This window comes from Ranitomeya imitator, chromosome 3, assembly GCF_032444005.1.
Source record: "Ranitomeya imitator isolate aRanImi1 chromosome 3, aRanImi1.pri, whole genome shotgun sequence".
Lineage (NCBI taxonomy): Eukaryota > Metazoa > Chordata > Amphibia > Anura > Dendrobatidae > Ranitomeya > Ranitomeya imitator.
The window spans coordinates 441,819,621-441,842,208 of NC_091284.1; the positions used below are offsets into that span (position 1 = coordinate 441,819,621).

At 41.4% G+C, this 22,588-nt stretch overlaps 1 protein-coding gene across 8 annotated transcripts in view; it reads right to left on the minus strand.

Moving 5' to 3' along the window:
- Window positions 1-22,588, minus strand: part of RPH3AL (rabphilin 3A like (without C2 domains)) — a 682,151-nt gene that overhangs the window by 38,359 nt on the left and 621,204 nt on the right. For all 8 annotated transcript variants that reach the window (XM_069757358.1, XM_069757356.1, XM_069757351.1 and 5 more), the window contains one exon: window positions 1,993-2,103. In XM_069757358.1, coding sequence (XP_069613459.1) covers window positions 1,993-2,103 — 111 coding nt within the window. The remainder of the gene's footprint in view (window positions 1-1,992; window positions 2,104-22,588) is intronic.

Below are 22,588 nucleotides of genomic sequence, written 5' to 3' on the forward strand. Positions count from 1 at the left end.
GTTTCCATATAGAGCAGTACATCTGTGACCTCATGATACCATCAATGAAATGTAGCTTACTAACAGCAGCAGCACTCGTGCAACCCAACATAAGGTTAAGTAACACCCTTTTATAGTAAACTGTCAGCTGGACACCTGATTAATGAATAATTAGACATACCTGTGTTCGCATTCTTGGTAATTAGAATTTTAGTGTCGGAACTTTAGCTTTGCTCCTAAGAGCAAATTGGGGTGTACTCATTTTTGTAACACTGACTGGAATGAATTTATTAAGAAAATTACTTTTTGGGGTGTGCCAAATAACAAACTTTGTTAGCATAATGTTACAGGTTATATACACTAGTTTCCTTGATAGGGAGTTGATCCAGGGAACTAGTCTGATTGCCGTATATGGAGTCGGGAAGGAATTTTTTCACCAATGTGGAGCTTACTGTTTGCCACACGGGTTTTTTTTTTTGCTTTCTTCTGGATCAACATGTTAGGGCATGTTAGGTTAGGCTATGGGTTGAACTAGATGGACTTAAAGTCTTCTTTCAACCTTAATAACTATGTTACTATGTCAAACTATGTTACACTGTTGTTTGCAATCAATGGTCCACATATGTGGGAGTATTATGTAGAATAGTATCCCACAGATTCTGAAACTAAAGCTTTTCTGACAAATCTGTTGGTATGTGTTATGACAAAGCATTTATTCTTAGTTATGCCAGAGGTATATATAATACACCTAGGGACATGAACTATTTGAACAATAGAATAATTTGAACACTATTAGTCTAAATGTTGACTCTTGTTGTAGAGTGAATGGATTTTTGTGAATTGTTGAACTGCTGCTATTTACCTATTGTATCAGTTCTTGCAGCTTATTGTCCTACTATCCTTGGGAAACAAAGGCACATGATCATTGAACAATTCAATGTTTGCTAATATGTTGATTACCTATGGTATAAGTCCATGTAGCTTGTTGTTCTGCAAATATTGAAGGATAGACTATGCAGGTTATTTGAACACTAGAACAATGAGAGATGATCTCCCCCTACCTTCCTCCAATATGTCTCTGTTTTGAGAGACTCTGCATGACAGTAGCCAAGGAACCATCAATCCAACCGGAGGAATACAGATTTGACTCTACAGGACATCAGATTAAGGGACCATGTCCCCAGCTGGAGGAATACAGATCTGCTTCATTGACAATCACTGAATCCTCAAACACATTTGGAGAATGCAGGTTGGGAAAATCAGGTCACCTAGCCAAATACCTCAATGCAGTTGATACCTCTCTGTGGGTGCCCGCCAAAAGCTGGTGCCATTTGCTGGGTGTAGCTGGCTCTGAAAACTCAAAGTCACAGATGTTGCTGGCTGAAGTGGGATACACGTGCTATGGTCATGCTATCCATTGTCTGGAGGAACATAGGCTGTGATGGCAAACTATTCTGGCGCGTGATATCAAAAGCTGTGAGCCAACCAAAAGTTGAGAGATCTTGGATATCACCTGGTACAGGGGCAGTGGAATTACCGATTCCAGGAAGGGATCTTGTGTATTAAAGGCATTGTATTTTGTCCATCTGCCTGGAGTTGCTGTATGACCGTAGATGGAAGAAATAAAACTAGCTGCATCATTAAGCAGCGTAGGTGATTATTACAATGCACAACCTCAAATCTTCAAAGTATGTACTCATAATGCACTGTATATACACACAGAAGAAGTAGAATTTAATCCCTATTAGAGATATACAGTATATTGCTGTCCCTAGTGAAAAGTTTTAAAGGAATTGCCCAGAAATAAAAAAAACATGGTTTCCGTTTCCCAAAAAAATTACACATCTGTCCCATCCAGGTTTTGTGTGGTATTGCTGACACCAATGGTCAGGTGTGGCACTACACACCACTATAATAATAATACTACTATATGTCCCCATATCAGTAAGAGCTACTAGAGCAGCTGGTATATGTATGTAATATATATGTTTGTAATTTACAATTACAACTTACCAGAATCAATTCGACTTTTTCTGTATTTCTCATTTTTGGAATCAAGTGACATTTTCTCATCCAAACTTGAAGAACTTACATCAGAGTCACTTTCACTGTCACTGGTAGCCACTGAAACAACAAGACAACATTTCATGGTTCTAGTTAAACTACTCACAAGTCTGATTGTAATGCAATAAACAATTATCAGAAACGTAATTCAGAAAATGTTCTTATGTTTTCCCCTGAGCAGCCAAATTATCACTTTACTGATTGAAGAAATTGACAGTAAAAAATCTCTTTGTGATTACCATATTGGTGACTATTTTTAAATGATATTTCTTTGGCAACTAATACCTGGGCTCTTTAGTGGAATTTCCTCAATTTTTTAGTGATTCATCACTATTTATTGTGCCGGAAAAATACACTTTAAAGGTATATTCCTCCTATACTCACCTCTGGTTTCAGTGCCATTTCAGCGGTGATGGTTTATGGTGATAGACAAGTGAAAACACGCCCAACATTAATGCATAACAGAGTGTCTGTAAGCGAACACCACTATCTGCTGGTCCGAGATGATAGCAAAAGGAAAAGCATAAAGAATTGCATTTTCAGGAACTCAAGAGTGAAGTGCATGTTCCCTTGGGAAAGAGATTGGAGGAGATGCCATTACAGGTGACAGCTGTGGTGCAGTTAATAATTATAATAGGCCCGGGAGGGTTTAGAAGGGAAGGACCCAGCACCTGGACCTGTATCAGCGCAGTTAGCTTACAGCTCCCATTACAAGAAACCAGACCCGAGTAAAGACCCAAGAGAGACCAGAACCGAGTGGAAACCTGAGAGAGACCAGAGCCGGGTGAGCTGAGCTGTGTGAGCAAAGGCAGGGCTGATAGAGGGACAACTAGGCCACAGCAAAGAGATGTTCGTGTGAGCCATCGCTTCCAGTGTAACATACAGTACAAAATGGGGACTGAGTCTGCTCTTCAGGAAATGAAGGTGACCAGTGTGCTGATTGTGAAGAGCCACATGTCTATCTGGGACTTGCGGCCTAGTGAGTAGTATTGTCTAACCTCAGTTTGGGCCTGTGTGAAGTTGTTAAAAGTTTAGCAGCAATTCTCATTTTTTCAACAAATTCACAAAACCTATTTCTTTAGTGATCTATTCAGATAGGAAAAATAAGTTTTATTATACTCAGCCGGCGGGCAGTCTGGTCCGATGGGTGTCGCAGGTCCGGGTCAGGCGCATCCCTTCTTCTTGCGATGCTGCCCTCCTGCTTGCTTCACAGGCTCCACGGCATCGTGATCCTGCGCAGTCATACTTATCTACCCTGGTGACAGGTTCCCTTTAAAACTTTTTTATTTTGAGGATATTTATGGAAATCCATAAGCGGGAATGAAAGGCAGTGGGTTTTTGGGAAAGTATTATAAATTTGTTTGGTGGGCAATAATCTAACACTAGTAAACCTAAACCTAGTCTAACCTTACTATTTTTTTAATTTTTTAATTTTATTATTAATTTTTTAAATATTTTATCTGCAATGTTCGAAAAAAACAATAATCCTAACCCTAGTCATAAGCCTAACAGCAAAGAATGAAATAACTAAAAATTATAAAACATAAATTAAGATCTAATCTGACTAGGGGTTGACACGGGGGGAGGAGTAGAAGTGATCTACATGATTGGGTATGTATTTATTGGAATTGATATAGAAATTCGATTTTTTTTTCTATAATAACTGGACAGCACTTGAGCATAGTGTAGAAAAAGGTAGAAAAAAATATAGATTCTCCAGTGAAAAGTAATCAGATAAGAAAAAAAAAGTTTATTTCACAAGAACACTAAAACCAGGATAGCACATAGCAGACCAGATTTTGCCTTTGAATGACCATAACCACAACAAAATGTTACTTTCTGTCTTGGGAGGGACCCTAATCATTTCTATCAGATATGCCTTTCCAGGTCAAAAGCCTACAAATTTAAAACACAGAAAGGATTCAACATAAATACAAACTTACAAAAAACAGCCTTTTCCTGCATAGGAGTGCTATCTGTGTTTTTTACTAATCGCACTTGTACCTGTGAAAATCTATGGTGCCATTCATATCTCTGTGACTTTTCATGGACTATGTGATGTAGGATTTTTATCCAAGGATCAGATCAAAATTTCGAAATACAAGTCTATCTCCGAGTGCAGTTCGATTTTCACAGACTGCAAGATAGAAGAGTAATAGAGATTTTCTTTTTTTTGACACTCAAACCAAACTCTGATGACACTGAAATGAAACTCTATGGAGATACCCTTCTCCTAAACTGGTTTATTCTAAAAAACTGTCCAACATCTCTCAACAGAATGAGACAAGTGTGAACAGATGTAAGTTGCTACAACTGATTTATTAAAACTGTAGGCTTTTGACATGGGATAAAAAAAAAATGTTGTTTCAAAAAAGTTGTATCAAAGAAAGGTTGCCTTAATGTAGCTAATTAGCACAGAGAAAATTAACTTATTTCCTCCAGAAAGCTGGTGGCTTTCAGTCATGGGGGTGGCACAGAGCAGCCACAGTCATAGTTTACAGTACTGTGAGCGGCAGCTGTAGGCATGTCTTGGGATTTTGATTGACAGCTCACTCTGCTCATTTGCTATGCAAGCCATCAATATGCATACAGACAACACTCACACTGCGGTGAACTGAGTGAGGACTGTAGCCACTTCTGTGCATTTCCCATGACTGACAGGCAGAAGCTCCTATGAGGAAATAAGTTAATTACTTTCCTGACAGCCGCACTTTCAGTATGGTGGCCAAGCGGTATTATAATGCTATATTGTATATAATGCTATATAATGGGGAGAACATCCCATGTATCTGAATGGAACTTTCAGAAATCTTTGTGCTTCCTGCAAAATCAATCCCTTTCCTAACTTTAAGTCACAGAAGTGTTCTTGGAAACCCCACTGCCACTTTTTAGCCTCATTGACCTTCACAAATACTTCACATATTATGGATGGGACTATAATAAATCTGCTATGCACATTTATTTATACTAAATTCCATTACCTTAATGAATATGTTTACTGATAGATTATCAAAGGACCTGTCTGTTATGTTGGAAATGGTGTTTGATCTACAGTCTGGAGGTAATAGACAAGGATGAGCTGATCAGATTGACTTTTTTCTGGGGAAAAAGTTTTAGTAAAACTTGCATTTTATTCTTTGAAATCCCTGGTGTTTGTTGCACACGAGTGTAGTTGGCATTCCTATTCAGTGAGTGTCAGCCCTCTCTATACATCTGTGCATACTGAAATAGCTGTCCATCACTGAATAGGAGCACCTTCTGGACTCATATACATAGAAAACACCAAGGATTTACTTGAATAAAATAAAGTTGCACTGAATCTTTTAAAACAAGTGTATATCTCCTTCTCCACAGCTTCTCTCTCTCAGTAGCATGCAACCCACAGATCCGACTTTCTTTAAGATAATTTACTTGAAAAAACAACCTTAAAACATGAATCTATTGACATTATACTGTAGTGTATGCTCATTTTTACAAGTAACAGCACTTACTTTAATATTGCTATATAGAAACTTTTACATTTTAATTGCCCACGGCTATATTCTTAACAGAAATTTGTGCAATCAATCATCCCTAGAATAGTTTACACAGTACGCATTTAGGGCTGAATGATCTAAGAATGGCTCCCGACTTAATCACTGATTAGCAGGGTGACCTTTTCTAACAGTCAATTTTATAAGCAAGGTTAGAGTGGAGCTTTATATACAGAGTGCAGCTGTTAAAATCATTTGCCACCTTGTGTACATAATTGCAGGCGTCTGCATGAAGATTTCTAAGTAGTAAAACTCAACCAATCGACCTGTGTCTGGCAGAGAGCATTTGTAAATGAGTAAGATGTGTAATCTTCAACCACATTTTATTACTTGATGCAGTGTGTGGACTGCATTAACCTTTAGCATAGCTCACCCTATATCTTGAAATAATAATCCTTTATTCTGACACCGACTTGTTTCATGTGCAGTTGACAACATCTCTTTTTGTTGATCAATCACTTAATTTATTTATTGGAGAGACTGCTTTAACCTATGCGCTACCTTGCCGTGTCTTCACTTTATTGATTTAGTTTGGACGTTTCCTGCACAGGTCAAGTTAAAGCAGCAGAAAAAAATTAGAACATCCTTTTAGAGTAAAAAAAAAAAAGGTAAATCTATTAGTAATACAGTATCTTGCCACTATACTAAGATAGGGTTGACTAAAGTGATAGAATTAATAAAAGATTTTGACGACAATTTGTCTTCTCCTGTCAGGTGCAGTTTCATGTTTCCAAATGAATAAATAAAAAACAGTTCTGTATATATAAAGGAATATCAGTCTGCAATAAAATCCTGTTTATAAATAACTGTACATACAGTGGGTACGGAAAGTATTCAGACCCCTTTACATTTTTCCCTCTGTTTCATTGCAGCAATTTGGTAAATTCAAAAACGTTCATTTTTCCCATTAATGTACACTCTGCACTCCATCTTGATAGAAAAAAAAGAAATGCAGACATTTTTGCAAATTTATAAAAAAAAAAACCCTGAAATATCACATGGCCATAAGTATTCAGACACTTTTCTCAGACACTCATATTAAAGTCACATGCTGTCCATTTCCTTGTGATCCTCCTTGAGATGATTCTACTCCTTCATTGGAGTCCAGCTGTGTTTAATTAAACTGATAGGACTTGATTTAGAAAGGCACACACCTGTCTATATGAGACCTCACAGCACACAGTGCATGTCATACCAAATCAGACTCATAAGGTCAAAGGAACTGGCCAAGGGGCTCAGAGACAGAATTTTGAATTGTGGCAAGGCACACATCTGGCCAAGGTTACAAAATAATTTCTGAAGTACTCAAGGTTTCTAAGAGTACAGTGGCCTCCATAATCCTTAAATGGAAGTTTGGGACCACCAGAAGTCTTCCTAGATCTGGCCAAACTGAGCAATCGTGGGAGAAGAGCCTTGATGAGAGAGGTAAAGAAGAACCCCAAGATCACTGTGGGTGAGCTCCAGAGATGCAGTAGGGAGATGGGAGAAAGTTCCACCAAGTCAACTGTCACTGCAGCCCTCCACCATTCGGGCCTTAATTGCAGAGTGGCCTGATGTAAATATTTCCTCAGTGCAAGAGATATGAAAGCCTGCATAGAGTTTGCTAAAAACACATGAAGGACTCCCAGACTATGAGAAATAAGATACTGTAGTCTAATGAGATGAAAATAGACCTTTTTGGTGATAATTCTAAGCGGTATGTTTGGAGAAAACCATGCACTGCTTATCACCTGCAAAATACAATCCCAACAGTGAAACATGGCGGAGGCAGCATCATGCTATGGGGGTGTTTTTCAGCTGCAGGGAGAGGACGACTGGTTGTCATTGAAGGAAAAACGAATGCGGCCAAGTAATACAGAGAGATCCTGGATGAAAACATTTTCCAGAGTGCTCTGGACCTCCGACTTGGCCAAAGGTTCACCTCCCAACAAGACAATGACCCTAAGCACACAGCTAAAATAACAAAGGAGTGGCTTCAGAACAACTCTGTGACCATTCTTGACAGGCCTAGCCAGAGCCCTGACATAAACCCAAATGAGCATCTCTGGAGAGACCAGAAAATGGCTGTCCACCAAAGTTCACCATCCAACCTGATGTAACTGGAGAGGATCTGCAAGGAATAATGGCAGAAGATCCCCAAATCCAGGTGTGAAAAACTTGTTGCTTCATTCCCAAGAAGACTCATGGCTGTACTAGCTCAAAAGGGTGTTTCTACTCAATACTGAACAAAGGGTCTGAATACTTACGACCATGTGATATTTCAGTTTTTCTTTTTTAATAAATTTGCAAAAATGTTTACATTTCTACATTTCTGTTTTTTCCAGTCAAGATGGGGTGCAAAGTGTATATTAATGTGAAAAAAATTAACTTTCTTGAATTTACCAAATGGCTGCAATGAAACAAAGAGTGGAAAATTTGAAGGGGTCTCAATACTTTCCGCACCCACTGTAAATATGTATTCAAACAATTCACAGATATTATTTTTCCAACAAGTGGATCCTATACTGGGCATGATCATAGCCCCCTGATTTATACAACTACATGCATACAGAGTTATACTGATGTGGTCAAAACTCAAAAAAGATTCCTGAAAAAATTTGAAGCATTTTTTAACAGTTTTTTTTCTAAAGGAAACGTGTCATGTAAAATAACACTAATAACCTGCAGATATGGAGCTAATCTGCAGGTCAATATATCTCAAAAGTTAAAAACAACAAGAGTACACTGGTGCTGTCCTAATAAACTATATTGTGTGAGCTGCTGGCACCCTGGCAGGTGGGATGTGCGAACCTGCCCAAGCAAATGTCCAAAACAAAAGTAAAACAGAGGGCTGCCGCGCTAAAACACATATAAATATGTAACGATGTCCACCTTGCTGTGCTTGCGATCACACGTGCCTGCACAATCCCGGAACTGTTGGAGCAGCACTGACTGGTGTGTGCCCGAAGTCACTGGTGCATCTGCTACCTGAGCTGGATCTACAGATGGGGAGCGTCCTCCCTTTGCACCATAGGTGGCTCCTGGATTCCCTTCCGTGACAACCGATGGTTTACCTCGGCCGAAGGCGCCGCCGTGTAGTAGCGAGGTGTGCAAGGGGCGTGGCTTAGCGGTGACGTCACCTGTCCGTAGAAGACGGACATGTACAGCGGCCAATGACCGACACGTTTCGAGGGAACCGTCCCTCTTTCTCAAGGTTGTTGTCCCTGTACTAACGCTGAACCTTTATACCCCCGTGCTTTCCCTGCTGATATGCCGGTTTTCCTGATTGGCTTACAAATGGCATAAAACTTATGACACGCTACTAACAAGGCCACCTATGGTGAATTGTACACTACCGCTGCACACATGTTAGAAAGAAAAATATCTCCATTAAAATAAGCAGTAGTGCTACAAAGGGGGCTATTTGTTTCTCCAGTCTCCCAAAAGCCCATTCTAAAATACGTGCCATAAAGAGATCACTGCTCATTACCCACAAATCATATATATGCAAAAATACCCACATATTGCACAATTTATACGACCCCCCCTTTTTTTCACAAGATAAAAATTCTAATTTATTAATCGCAAAAAATATATATAAAAAAATGAAAAAATGTATATAAAATTGTGTATAAATATATATATAAATATGAATAAAAACTGCTAAAATAACCCCAACCCTATATACAATTATTCATGAAGAATCTTATAAACAAACAAAATTTTATTTAACAAAAAATTATATTTAAAAACATCTGGACTGTATATATTTTTTATATATGAAATATACAATTTGTAATTGCATTAATCCAAAATATACACCCATACTTAGATTGGATCCCCCTTATACAACGTGCATTGAAATGATGGTACCACCTAATGCTACATTAAAGGGCATACAATTCTATTTCATAATTTAGTCCCTTCGGGGCCAGGCTATCGAGTGTAAAAATCCACTTAGACTCAACCTGTCATGCCAATTACGGCGATAAAGGGGCAGGACAGCGTATTTGGAACCCGCACCTGTCCCTGCCACTATAAGGGGCCCTGGCTTTCCCTTATCTTGGGGGTACCTATGAAGGTTAGGAGGCCTGAGCCACCAGCGTATCCTTGTCTCTTATGCAGGCCCTATAGTGACCCCAACTCCCCCCAAGGGAGGTGGACTGCACCAGTGAATAAACAAGAAAACAGACAATGTAAAGGAAAACCAAACTTAGCTTAATGATGCAAGGCACAGCACAGCAGAAAGAAACACAAAATACAACGGACACAGCTGTAGAACAGCAGTTCCCAGCTAGCTCCTACTCCTGGCTTGGTCGCTGAAGAATGAACTAACACCAACAGTCAGCTGATGAACCAGGTGACCTCTTAAAGGATGGAGGGAGTGGTCATCACAAGCATCAGCTGAGCCAGCAGCAATGCAGTAACATCAGCGGCCACCAGGGGGAAGAAACTGCATTAACCCCCGATGACCAGAAAGGAAAAAATGTCTTAAACTGAGGCAAACCAGATCTGCCACAGATCCAAACATGGATCGTGACACAACCCTTGACATGCTCCTCAAATAATCCCTGCCTCTAGGATTTTTTACGTACAATCTGGATACCACAAAAAGACGTTCCCTTACACGTCCGCCCATGTTTTTCTGCATAATGGCGTGACAAGGGGTGACCCCCAAACCCCTTAGTAATGTTATCCAGGTGTTCCTTTATCCTGTCTTTCAATCTCCTCTTCGTGCGGCCTACATATAGTTTGTCGCAGGGACATCTAATTGTGTAGATGACCCCCTTTGAATGACAGGATATATTATCCTTAATGATGAACGTTTCGGTCCTTTGTGTTCCAAAAACTTGTTTGGACCGACTTTTTACATTTTGTCCGTATACAGCAGGGGCAGGTTCCACAAGTAGTGAACCCCCCATTGTTCGGTCCTACATTACTTTTGGTTTGGTGCGTCCATCAATCATTCCCATACTGGCCGTCGGGGCTATAATGTTCCCAATATTCTTAGCCTTTCTGAAAACAAATCTTGGCTTGTCAGATAATAATTCTCCCACAACTCTATCGTTTTTTAAAATAGGCCAATGTTTTTAAATTATGTTAGTGAATCTTTTCCGGTTTGCATGATATTGAGTAATGAATGGTATTTTCCCAATCTCATGTGCTACACTCAAGGGTTGCGGTCTTATTTTTGTTACATGAATCAAATTCCCTCTGGGGACGGTCCTAACCTCTTGCCTGACCTTCTACAGGGATGTCTCACAGTACCCTCTTTCTAAAAATTGATTCTTTAAATAATTGGATTCCTCATCATAATCCCCATCTTTTGTACAATTCCGTCTTATGCGTGTAAATTGGCTTTTTGGAATGTTTGAAAGCCACGATGGAAGGTGGCAACTGTCTGTATGGATGTAGCTGTTACAATCTACTTCCTTTTGATAACATTTGGTGAATATAGTGTTATTTTCTATGTAAATATTCAAATCCAAAAAATTAACATTGGATGTACTTGTGATGGGCGTAAACTCCAAATCATACATGTTACCGTTCAATCCCTTAAGAAAGGTACTAAGGTCAAACGGTGTCCCTTCCCATATAAACAACACATCGTCAATAAAGTATTGCCACAAATTAGGCCTTTCCGTAATTGGCAATTCTGATAAATTTGAGACTCCTCTCACTTCCCCACATATAAATTGGCATAACTTGGGGCAAATTTTGTACCCATGGCCGTGCCCCATGTTTGCAAATAAAACTGTTTACAATAAATGAAATAATTATGTTGGAGAATGAATTTCATACTCTCCACAATCTATGCAATTTGTGTAGGGTTGTAGGAGTGTAGTTGTTCTAAAAAATATTCAGCTGATGAGCAACCCTTCTCTTGGTTGATGACCGCATAGAGAGATTTGATATCCAATGTACCAAGTATGTAATTACTCCCCCAGCTGGTGTTTTCTAAAACACGTATCGTGTCCCCTGTATCCTTTAGGAAAGCTGGAAGAAGAGTAACGCATTTCTGCAGGTGTACATCCACGTACTCTGATAGATTAGCTGTCAGGCAGTTTATGCCTGATATGATAGGTCTTCCCGGTGGGCACATGGAGTTCTTGTGCAGTTTCGGGATATGATAAAAAACTGCCACACTTGGTGTTTTATTGTTAATAAATTGAAACTCCTTTTTATTCAAAATACCCATGGACTTGCCCTTCAGGGCTAAAAAGTTCAATTTTTTTACATATTAAGCAGTTGGATCACCTAAAAGCTTCTTATACGTAACGGCATCATCTAAGAGTCTCAGTGCTTCCGTATGGTACATACTACGGTCCATGATGACTATGCCTCCCCCTTTATCGCCACCCCGGACCACGATATCATTATTGTCCTGAAGATTGACTAGAGCATTTTTTTCCTCTCTAGTAAGATTGCTTGGGGCATACCTAGGATTCACACCTTTCAAGTCACTTCTGCTCCAGATCACTCTATCCCTTTTCTCTCAAACTATGCTCACTTAGAGACACCCAAATTGCGGCACTGCTCATGTGGCACCCCAGGAGTCCGGATGCCACAATGAAGGGATCCCTTAATCAGGTAATACTGACATGCAACACCGTCCTGACTCCAGACCACAAGGGGGAGCTCTAAACCCGGTTTCACGGCAACTTCCCTGTAAAATGATGGCCTGGGGAGGGGTTAGACAGTCTGCTAGGGAGTCTGAGGGTTCACCCCAGATGAAAATGCCAAGAGACCGGACACCGGGTCCGTGGTGGTGTGGGATTTCCAGACCTAGCCACTGAACCCGGAGGGCAGGAGATTGCAAGTCTCCTTTCCCATCCAACACCTGCAAGTATTACAGCAAGTAAGGAGCCTGGGGCTGCCGGAGAGAGGACAGTGCTCACGAAAGGTTCAAGTTGTCAGCCATACAGTTTGAGAATACAGACACAGAGGACTCGTGCAGAGCTTCAGGCAGCAAGGGTCAGATATACAGCACAGAGGGAAGGCCTTCGAACTCACCTGGCTAAGTGGATCTGAAGCGGTTTTCAGGCTGCCAGGATCCCACCATCACTTGTTACCTGTATCCTGGACTGTACCTGAATTATACCAGTAAAAGGTAAAGGAAACGGCTATCCCTGTGTCCTGCAATTATTTCCTGCACCTTCAGTCCTGCACCAGACCGTCAATCATCCCTCTTACCAACTACACCAGGAGCCCTGTGGACCAAGTTCTACCTGTTGGGAGCTAAACCAACTCTGCTGCAATACCATCAGCCCCAGAGGACCCCTTTAAGCAGTATCGGTCACCTCTGGCCGAATACCACAGGTGGCGTCATGTACATACTACATTAGACTTTATTCCCATTTCCATTAACCCCCTTTTTACTGGACGCCCAGGACCACGGACCAGGTCACTGCCACCGTGACCACCCCTTTAAGAACAGAACCAGCCCGGTACCAAGTACCCCACGGTCTTAGCGGGTGCTCCAACTTGGCATCACAAACAGGATACGTACCCCGGCATTGCCGGGTGATGTGTGCCATAGACTTTGTTACACTGAGTGATAACTGCCATTGCTGTGCCGCGTGGCGCATGAGGAACAGAGGAGGTATGCCTTCTTGGACAGAGCTAGAGAAAAGAGTGTGAAAGGAAGCTGCGCTCCTTGCTCTGTGGTTGTGCGGATGAAAAGCAGGAGGCCCCAGGCTTGGGAACTGGAAGGAACACCATCCAGATCGCTGGTGGAGCAAACACTCACGCCGGTAACGGAATGCAGGGCCTGGCTGAGGTTAATTAGTGGGGAGAAGGAACATGTCCAACCCAGGTGGAGATACAGAGCCGGCGGCAGACGCAGCCACAGCCCCATAGCGCAGCAAGATTCACTGGCAGACACAGCCGCAGCCCTTATAGTACAGCAGAATCCAGCGGCAGATGCAGACGCAGCCTCCAGAGTGCAGCAAGGACTCGCCGCTGCAGTCCTCAAAATGCCGCTATCAATGCCGTATATTCCGGGAGCGGCATGGTTACCACAGTATTCAAGGGAATCACACATCCTGAGCTGAGAGATTTTAAGGAGAGACTCTGCAGTATGTTTAACCCCTTTCTACCATTGGACATACTATTTTGTCCATGTGGGGTGGGCCCTACTTCCCAAGGACGGAATAGTACGTCCAGCGCGATCAGCCGAGCTCACGGGGGGAGCGCGGCAGGTCACAGCCGGGTGTCAGCTGACTATCGTAGCTGACATCCGGGACTATGTGCCAGGCACATTAACCCCCGGCACACTGCGATTAAACATGATCGCAGTTTTCCGGCGGTATAGGGAAGCATTGCGCAGGGAGGGGGCTCCCTGCGTGCTTCCCTGAGACCCACGGAGCAACGCGATGTGATCGCGTTGCTCCGAGGATCTCCTACCTTCCTGTCCCTGCAGGCCCTGGATAAAAAAATGGCGGCGGGGCTGCATACGAGTCCTGCAGGGAGATGGCTTCACAGCGATTTATTATCATACAGCCGAACAAAAAATGGAATAACACGCGATCAAAAAGACTGATATAAACAACCATGGTACCACTGAAAACGTCATCTTGTCCCACAAAAAACGAGCCACCATACAGCGTCATCAGCAAAAAAATAAAAAAGTGATAGTCCTGAGAATTAAGCGATGCAAAAATAATACATTTTTCTATAAAATAGTTTTTATCGTATAAAAGCGCCAAAACATAAAAAAATTATATAAATGAGGTATCACTGTAATCGTACTGACCCGAAGAATAAAACTGCTTTATCCATTTTACCAAACGTGGAACGGTATAAATGCCCTCCCAAAAGAAATTCATGAATAGCTGTTTTTTGGTCATTCTGCCTCACAAAAATCAGAATAAAAAGCGATCAAAAATGGTCACGTGCCCGAAAATGTTACCAATAAAAACGTCAACTCCTCCCGCAAAAAACAAGACCTCACATGTCTCTGTGGACCAAAATATGGAAAAAATATAGCTCTCAAAATGTGGTAACGCAAAAAATATTTTTTGCAATAAAAAGCGTCTTTTAGTGTGTGACGGCTGCCAATCATAAAAATCCGCTAGAAAACCCACTATAAATAGTAAATCAAACCTCCCTTCATCACCCCCTTAGTTAGGGAAAAATAAAAAATATATATTTTCCATTTTCCCGCTAGGGTTAGTGCTAGGGCTTGGGTTGGGGCTAGGGTTACAGTTAGGGTTGGGGCTAAAGTTAGGGTTACGGTTGGGGCTAATGTTAGGGTTAGGATTACATTTACAGTAGGGAATAGGGTTGGGATTAAGTCTAAGCATTTGTCAGGGTTAGGGATGTGGTTAGGGTTAAGGTTGAGATTAGGGTTAGGGGTGTGTTTGGACTAGGGTTTCAATTATAATTGGGGGTTTCCACTGTTTAGGCACATCAGGGGCTCTCCAAACGCGACATGGCGTCTGATCTCAATTCCAGCCAATTATGCGTTGAAAAAGTAAAACAGTGCTCCTTCTCTTCCGAGCTCTCCCGTGCACCCAAACAGGGGTTTACCCCAACATATGGGGCATCAGCGTACTCAGGACACCCCAACAACTTTTGGGGTCCAATTTCTCCTGTAACCCTTTGGAAAAACTGGGGGCTAAAAAATAATTTTTGTGGAAAAAAAAAGATTTTTTATTTTCACGGCTCTGCGTTATAAACTGTAGTGAAACACTTGGGGGTTCAAAGTTCTCACCACACATCTAGATAAGTTCCTTGGGGGGTCTAGTTTCCAATATGGGGTCACTTGTGGGGGGTTTCTACTGTTTAGTTACATGAGGGGCTCTGCAAATGCAACGTGATGCCTGCAGACCAATCCATCTAAGTCTGCATTCCAAATGGCCCTCCTTCCCTTCCGAGCTCTGCCATGCGCCCAAACAGTGGTTCCCCCCCACATATAGGGTATCAGCGTACTCATGACAAATTGGACAACAACTTTTGGGGTCCAATTTCTCCTGTTACCCTTGGGAAAATACAAAACTGGGTGCTAAAATATAATTTTTGTGGGAAAAAAAAGAATTTTTATTTTCACGGCTCTGCGTTATAAACTGTAGTAAAACACTTGGGGGTTCAAAGCTCACATAAACACATCTAGATGACTTCCTTGGGCAGTCTACTTTCCAAAATGGTGTCACTTGTGGGGGGTTTCAATGTTTAGGCACATCAGGGGCTCTTCAAACGCAACATGGCATCCCATCTCAATTCCAGTCAATTTTGCCTTGAAAAGTCAAATGGCGCTCCTTCCCTTCCGAGCTCTGCCAAGCGCCCAAACAGTGGTTTACCCCCACATATGGGATATCAGCGTACTCAGAACAAATTTTACAACTTTTGGGGTCCAATTTCTTCTCTTACCCTTGGGAAAATAAAAAACTGTGGGCGAAAAGATCATTTTTGTGAAAAAATATGATTTTTTATTTTTATGGCTCTGCATTATAAACTTCTGTGAAACACTTGGTGGGTGAAAGTGCTCACCACACATCTAGATAAGTTCCTTAGGGGGTCTACTTTCCAAAATGGTGTCACTTGTCAGGGTTTCAAAGCAACATGGCGTCCCATCTCAATTCCAGTTAATTTTGCATTGAAAAGTCAAACGGCGCTCCTTCCATTCCGAGCTCTGCCATGCGCTGAAACAGTGGTTTACCCCCACATATGGGGTATTGGCGTACTCAGGACAAATTGTACAACAACTTTTGTGGTCCATTTTCTCCTGATACCCTTGGTAAAATAAAACAAATTGGAGCTGAAGTAAATTTTTTGTGAAAAAAAGTTAAATGTTCATTTTTTTTAAACATTCCAAAAATTCCTGTGACACACATGAAGGGTTAATAAACTTCTTGAATGTGGTTTTGAGCACCTTGAGGAGTGCAGTTTTTAGAATGGTGTCACACTTGGTTATTTTCTATCATATAGACCTCTCAAAATGCCTTCAAATGTGATGTGGTTCCTAAAGAAAAATGGTGTTGTAAAAATGAGAAATTGCTGGTCAACTTTTAACCCTTATAACTCCCTAGCAAAAAAAAATTTTGGTTCCAAAATTGTGCTGATGTAAAGTAGACATGTGGGAAATGTTACTTATTAAGTATTTTGTGTGACTTATCGCTGTGATTTAAGGGCATAAAAATTCAAATTTGGAAAATTGCAAAATTTTAAAAATTTTCGTCAAATTTCCTTTTTTTTCACAAATAAACGCAGGTAACATGAAAGAAATTTTACCACTATCATAAAGTACAATATGTCACAAGAAAACAGTGTCAGAATCATCAGGATTCGTTGAAGCATTCCAGAGTTATAACCTCATAAATGGACAGTGGTCAGAATTGGAAAAATTGGCCCGGTCATTAACATGCAATCCACCCTTTGGGGTTAAGGGGATAATCAGCATGCCCCTGCAGTTCCCTTGTCACCTGTAGAACAAGTTCTAAAGAGTAAAAGAAGGATGCACAAATTACAACCCCTGGCAAAAATTATGGAATCACCAGCCTTGGAGGATGTTCATTCAGTTGTTTAATTTTGTAGAAAAAAAGCAGATCACAGACATGACACAAAACTAAAGTCATTTCAAATGGCAACTTTCTGGCTTTAAGAAACACTAAAAGAAATCAAGAACAAAAAATGTGGTAGTCAGTAATGGATACTTTTTTAACCAAGCATAGGGGAATAATTATAGAATAATGAAAAACAAACAAAAAAAACACTCCAAAACATCACTAGTATTTAGTTGCACCACCTCTGGCTTTTATAAGAGCTTGCAGTCTCTGAGGCATGGACTTAATGAGTGTCAAACAGTACTTTTCATCAGTCTGGCTCCAACTTTCTCTGATTGATGTTGCCAGATCAGCTTTGCAGGTTGCAGCCTCGTCTTGGACCATTTTCTTCAACTTCCACCAAAGATTTTCAATTAGATTGAGATCCAGACTATTTGCGGGCCATGAACTTGACATTATGTGTCTTTTTTCAAGGAATGTTTTCATAGTTTTTGCTCTATGGCAGGATGCATTATCATCTTTAAAAATGATTTCATCATCCCCAAACATCCTTTCAATTGATGGGATAAGAAAAGTGTCAAAAATATCAACATAAACTTGTGCATTTATTGAAGATGTAATGACAGCCATATCCCCAGTGCCTTTACCTGAGATGCATCCTCATATCATCAATGACTGTGGAAATTTGCATGTTCTCTTCAGGATGTCATCTTTATAAATCTCATTGGAATGGCACCAAACAAAAGTTCCAGCATCATCACCATGCCCAATGCAGATTCGCAATTCATCACTGAATATGACTTTCATCCTGTCATCCACAGTCCACGATTGCTTTTCCTTAGCCCATTGTAACCTTGTTTGTTTCTGTTTAGGTGTTAATGATGGTTTTCATTTAGATTTTCTGTATATAAATCCCATTTCCTTTAGGCGGTTTCTTACAGTTTGGTCACAGACCTTGACTCCAGTTTCCACCCATTCGTTCCTCATTTGTTTTGTTGTGCATTTCCTGTTTTTGAGATATATTGCTTTAAGTTTCCAGTCTTGACGCTTTGATGTCTTCCTTGGTCTACCAGTATGTTTGACTTTAACAACCTTCCCATGTTGTTTGTATTTGGTCCAGATTTTAGACACAGCTGACTGTGAACAGCCAACATCTTTTGCAACATTGCATGATGATTTACCCTCTTTTAAGAGTTTGATAATCCTCTCCTTTGTTTCAAATGACATCTCAAGTGATGTAGCCATGATTCATGTCAGTCCACTTGGTGCAACAGCTCTCCAAGGTGTGATCACTTCTTTTTAGATGCAGACTGATGAGCAGATCTAATTTGATGCAGGTGTTATTTTGGGGTATGAAAATTTACAGGGTGATTCCATAATTTTTCTTCAGAATTGAGTGATTCCATAATTTTCCCCCTATGCTTGGTTAAAAAAAGTAACCATTACTGACTACCGCATTTATTGTTCTTGATTTCTTTTAGTGTTTCTTAAAGCCAGAAAGTTGCCATTTGAAATGACTTTAGTTTTGTGCCATGTCTGTGATCTGCGTTTTTTCTACAAAATTAACCAACTGAATGAACATCCTCCAAGGCCGGTGATTCCATAATTTTTGACAGGGGTTGTAGATGATCAGTGGGAGGCTGAACCATACACTGCCATACCCTCAAACTTTGATAATACTAAGGTGTGTCTCATCAGTAAAGATGGAGGAGAAACCTCAACAGCAGTATCAAGGGATCATCTTAAGGTATGCCCTGACCAACTGAGAGACAGAGAGAAAGACAAAGATACACCTCAACCCATGGAAGAGAAGGAAAAGAAAATCCATAATGTTCTTGGAGATTTTCCTCAGTCATGGACACAGGTAAAGAAAGCCATCGTAGTACCTGTTCTGCTCTTTCCTTAACCTACAGCACCTGACGCAGCAGAGACTCAAGATCAATATGAAGACCAGCAGGCTCAAGCAGCAGATCAGATGCTACACCAGCAGGGGAGCAAGAGAATCCACCCCCTGCTATCGGTGAATCTGTTATGCCCACAGTGAGCAGGAGTAATCAGATATACCTGTGCTACGTAGAGTCACCAGTAGCATAGCTAATAGTGAGCACACTACACCAGTGGTAGCAAGCATAGTAAATCCGGTGAGATCACTATCAATACCTGTACTGCGTAGATCTACCCGTAGTGCCAGTGGTCCGATCCCAGCATGGTACAGGGACTAAAAGGGACCCCTTTAAGCAGCATCGGCCACCCCTGGCCAAATTCCACAGGTGGCATCACGAACATACTGCATTAGACTTTATACCCATTTCCATTATCCCCCTTTTTACTGGACGTCCAGGGCTACGGACCGGGTCACTGCCACCGTGACCCTTTAAGAACAAAACCAGCCTGTACCGAATACCCAACGGTCATAGCGGGCGCTCCACTCACAATGGACCTTAGGTCCTTTTTATAAGCACTCCAGGCCCTATCTGCCTGTATGACAGGAAATTGTCACTTTCCCTTCAACTTATCCCCTTGCACTCAGGGCTAGTCTCAAATATTAACTCTCACTATTTCTATTGTATAACTACAGACATTATCAACATTTCTAAAATATTTAACGCCCATCACAATTCACATTACATCACATAACATTACACTTGTTTCTTCAAGGGGCAATGTGAGCAGCATGTCCATCTCCTTATACATATGATTTGCTCCTTAAAAAGTACATCTTGTAAAACAAGAAAGTATGATGGTTTATAAAAAGAAATTTCCACAGCAATATTAAATAATACAGAACGTCTACAGTAGTGAAAGGGATCACATCAAACTAATTCTATTAAGACTTCAATTTCGGAAACAGTCACAAAATAAAAATCTTCATGAAATATTAACTTTGTGCTTGCAGTACGCTGAGATTAATTTGTGTGATATAAAGCAGAAACCAATTGACTGACTAAATAAAGGAGGATTACAGGTACTAATATCAAATAGAAATTACTTTTATACATTTTCAAGGTGAGAAGGAACACTAAAACTAGTGTAAACTGTATGCACATACTTACTTTCCATTTTACAGACAACTTTAGCTTAATTCAGTAAGGACCCGAATTGAAACAGCGAGTATTCCTTTTGCAGTGATGCCATTCCCAGCAGTGATATGACATTGTTGTGTCATGTGCCAGCTACAGTCAATGAGCGGCCACTTGTCAGCTACATCCTCTATTATATTATTTCAGTGGACATGCACTCTGATTGAATGATGAGCTGCCGCTAACAAGCAGATGCTCATTGGCTGCAGCCAGCAAGTGACACAACAATGTCAAGTCATCACCGGGAACAACGTCGGGTGCTAGCATTGCTAACAGAAGGTGAGTGTGCACTATTTTAATTCGGGTCCATAATTGAATGAACTGGAGATTTTCAGTAGTAGCCAAGCATTTGAGAAGTCCATATAAACATAATATATATATTTATATATATATATATATTATGTACTATATATATATATATATATATATATATATATATATATATATACTGCTCAAAAAATAAAGGGAACACTTAAACAGCAGAATATAACTCCAAGTAAATCAAACTTCTGTGAAATCAAACTGTCCACTTAGGAAGCAACACTGTTTGACAATCAATTTCACATGCTGTTGTGCAAATGGAATAGACAACAGACAGAAATTATTGGCAATTATCAAGACACACTCAATAAGGGAGTGGTTCTGCACTTTTGAATGTTGGTTGTGCTTTCACACTCGTGTTAGCATGACACGGACTCTACAACCCACACAAGTGGCTCAGGTAGTGCAGCTCATCCAGGATGACACATCAATGCGAGCTGTGGCAAGAAGGTTTGCGGTGTCTGTCAGCATAGTGTCCAGAGGCTGGAGGTGCTACCAGGAGACAGGCCAGTACACCAGGAGACGTGGAGGGGGCCATAGGAGGGCAACAACCCAGAAGCAGGACCACTACCTCAGCATTTGTGCAAGGAGGAACAGGAGGACCACTGCCAGAGCCCTGCAAAATAACCTTCAGCAGGCCACAAATGTGCATGTGTCTGCACAAACGGTTAGAAACTGACTCCATGAGGATAGTATGAGTGTATAACACCTTGCAGGACGCTTGGCATTTTCCACAGAACACCAGGTTTGGCAAATTCACCACTGGCGCCCTGTGCTCTTCACAGATGAAAGCAGGTTCCCACTGAGCACATGTGACAGACGTGACAGAGTCTGTAAATGCTATGGAGAGCGATCTGCTGCATGCAACATCCTTCAGTATGAGCAACTTGGCAGTGGGTCAGTAATGGTGTGGGGTGGCATTTCTTTGGAGGGCCACACAGCCCTCTATGTGCTCGCCAGAGGTAGCGTGATTGCCATTAGATACCGAGATGAGATCCTGAGACTCCTTGTGAGACCATATGCTGGTGCGGTTGGCCCTGGGTTCCTCCTAATGCAGTACAATGCCAGACCTCATGTGGCTGGAGTGTGTCAGCAGTTCCTGCAAGATGAAGGCATTGAAGCTATGGACTAGCCCGCCTGTTCCTCAGACCTGAATCCAATTGAACACATCTGGGAGATCATGTCTCGCATCATCCACCAACATCACATTGCACCACAGACTGTCCAGAAGTTGGCGGATGCTTTAGTCCAGGTCTGGGAGGAGATCCCTCAGGAGACCATTGGCCGACTCCTTAGGAGCATGCCCAGGCATTGTAGGGAGGTCATACGGGCATTTGGAGGCCACACACACTGCTGAGCATCATTTTCTTGTTTGAGGCATTTCTACTGAAGTTGGATCAGCCTGTAACTTCATTTTCCACTTTGATTTTGAGCATCATTCCAACTCCAGACATCCATGGGATATTAGATGTGATTTATGTTGATCATTTTTAGGTTTTATTGTTCTCAACACATTCCACTACGTAATGAATAAAGATTTGCAACTGGAATATTTCATTCAGTGATATCTAGGATGTGGGATTTTAGTGTTCCCTTCATTTTTTTGAGCAGTGTATATATAAATATGAAATATTCGCAAGCTAACTGTCGAGGCTGTAATCATTGTTGTCCGGGGGAAAGCTTTCCAAAGCAGACTGACCTTTGCACTTGTGAGAAGGGGGCGTAACTAAGATAAAAGGTCCTGTGCATGGGAAAAAGAGGGCAGACTTGGCAGGAAGATGGAGTGCGCAGCAGGGAGAAGTGGATTCCCTGCATTAAGGTACACTGACTGCGAACAGAGATCTGCCAGGTACCCATTTCTTCCCGTGACTGAAAGCTACAGATGCTCCTGGCTGGTGGTTACTGCGCGCATTCTGCCTAAGACAGACCGGGTGACTGATCTAGAACTGTGTCATTTCTCACTTGCATACTACGTTTGAGCTGAGTCACGCTCCGGCATTGTTACAGACTGTGATGCACCCTGTGCAACGAACCTTGGATCCAGGACCACTCTTAGTACAAGAGGACTCACCGCTATCGCTGGGAACCGGACCTCCAGCTTCTTCAGGACGATAAGGGAGTCATCACG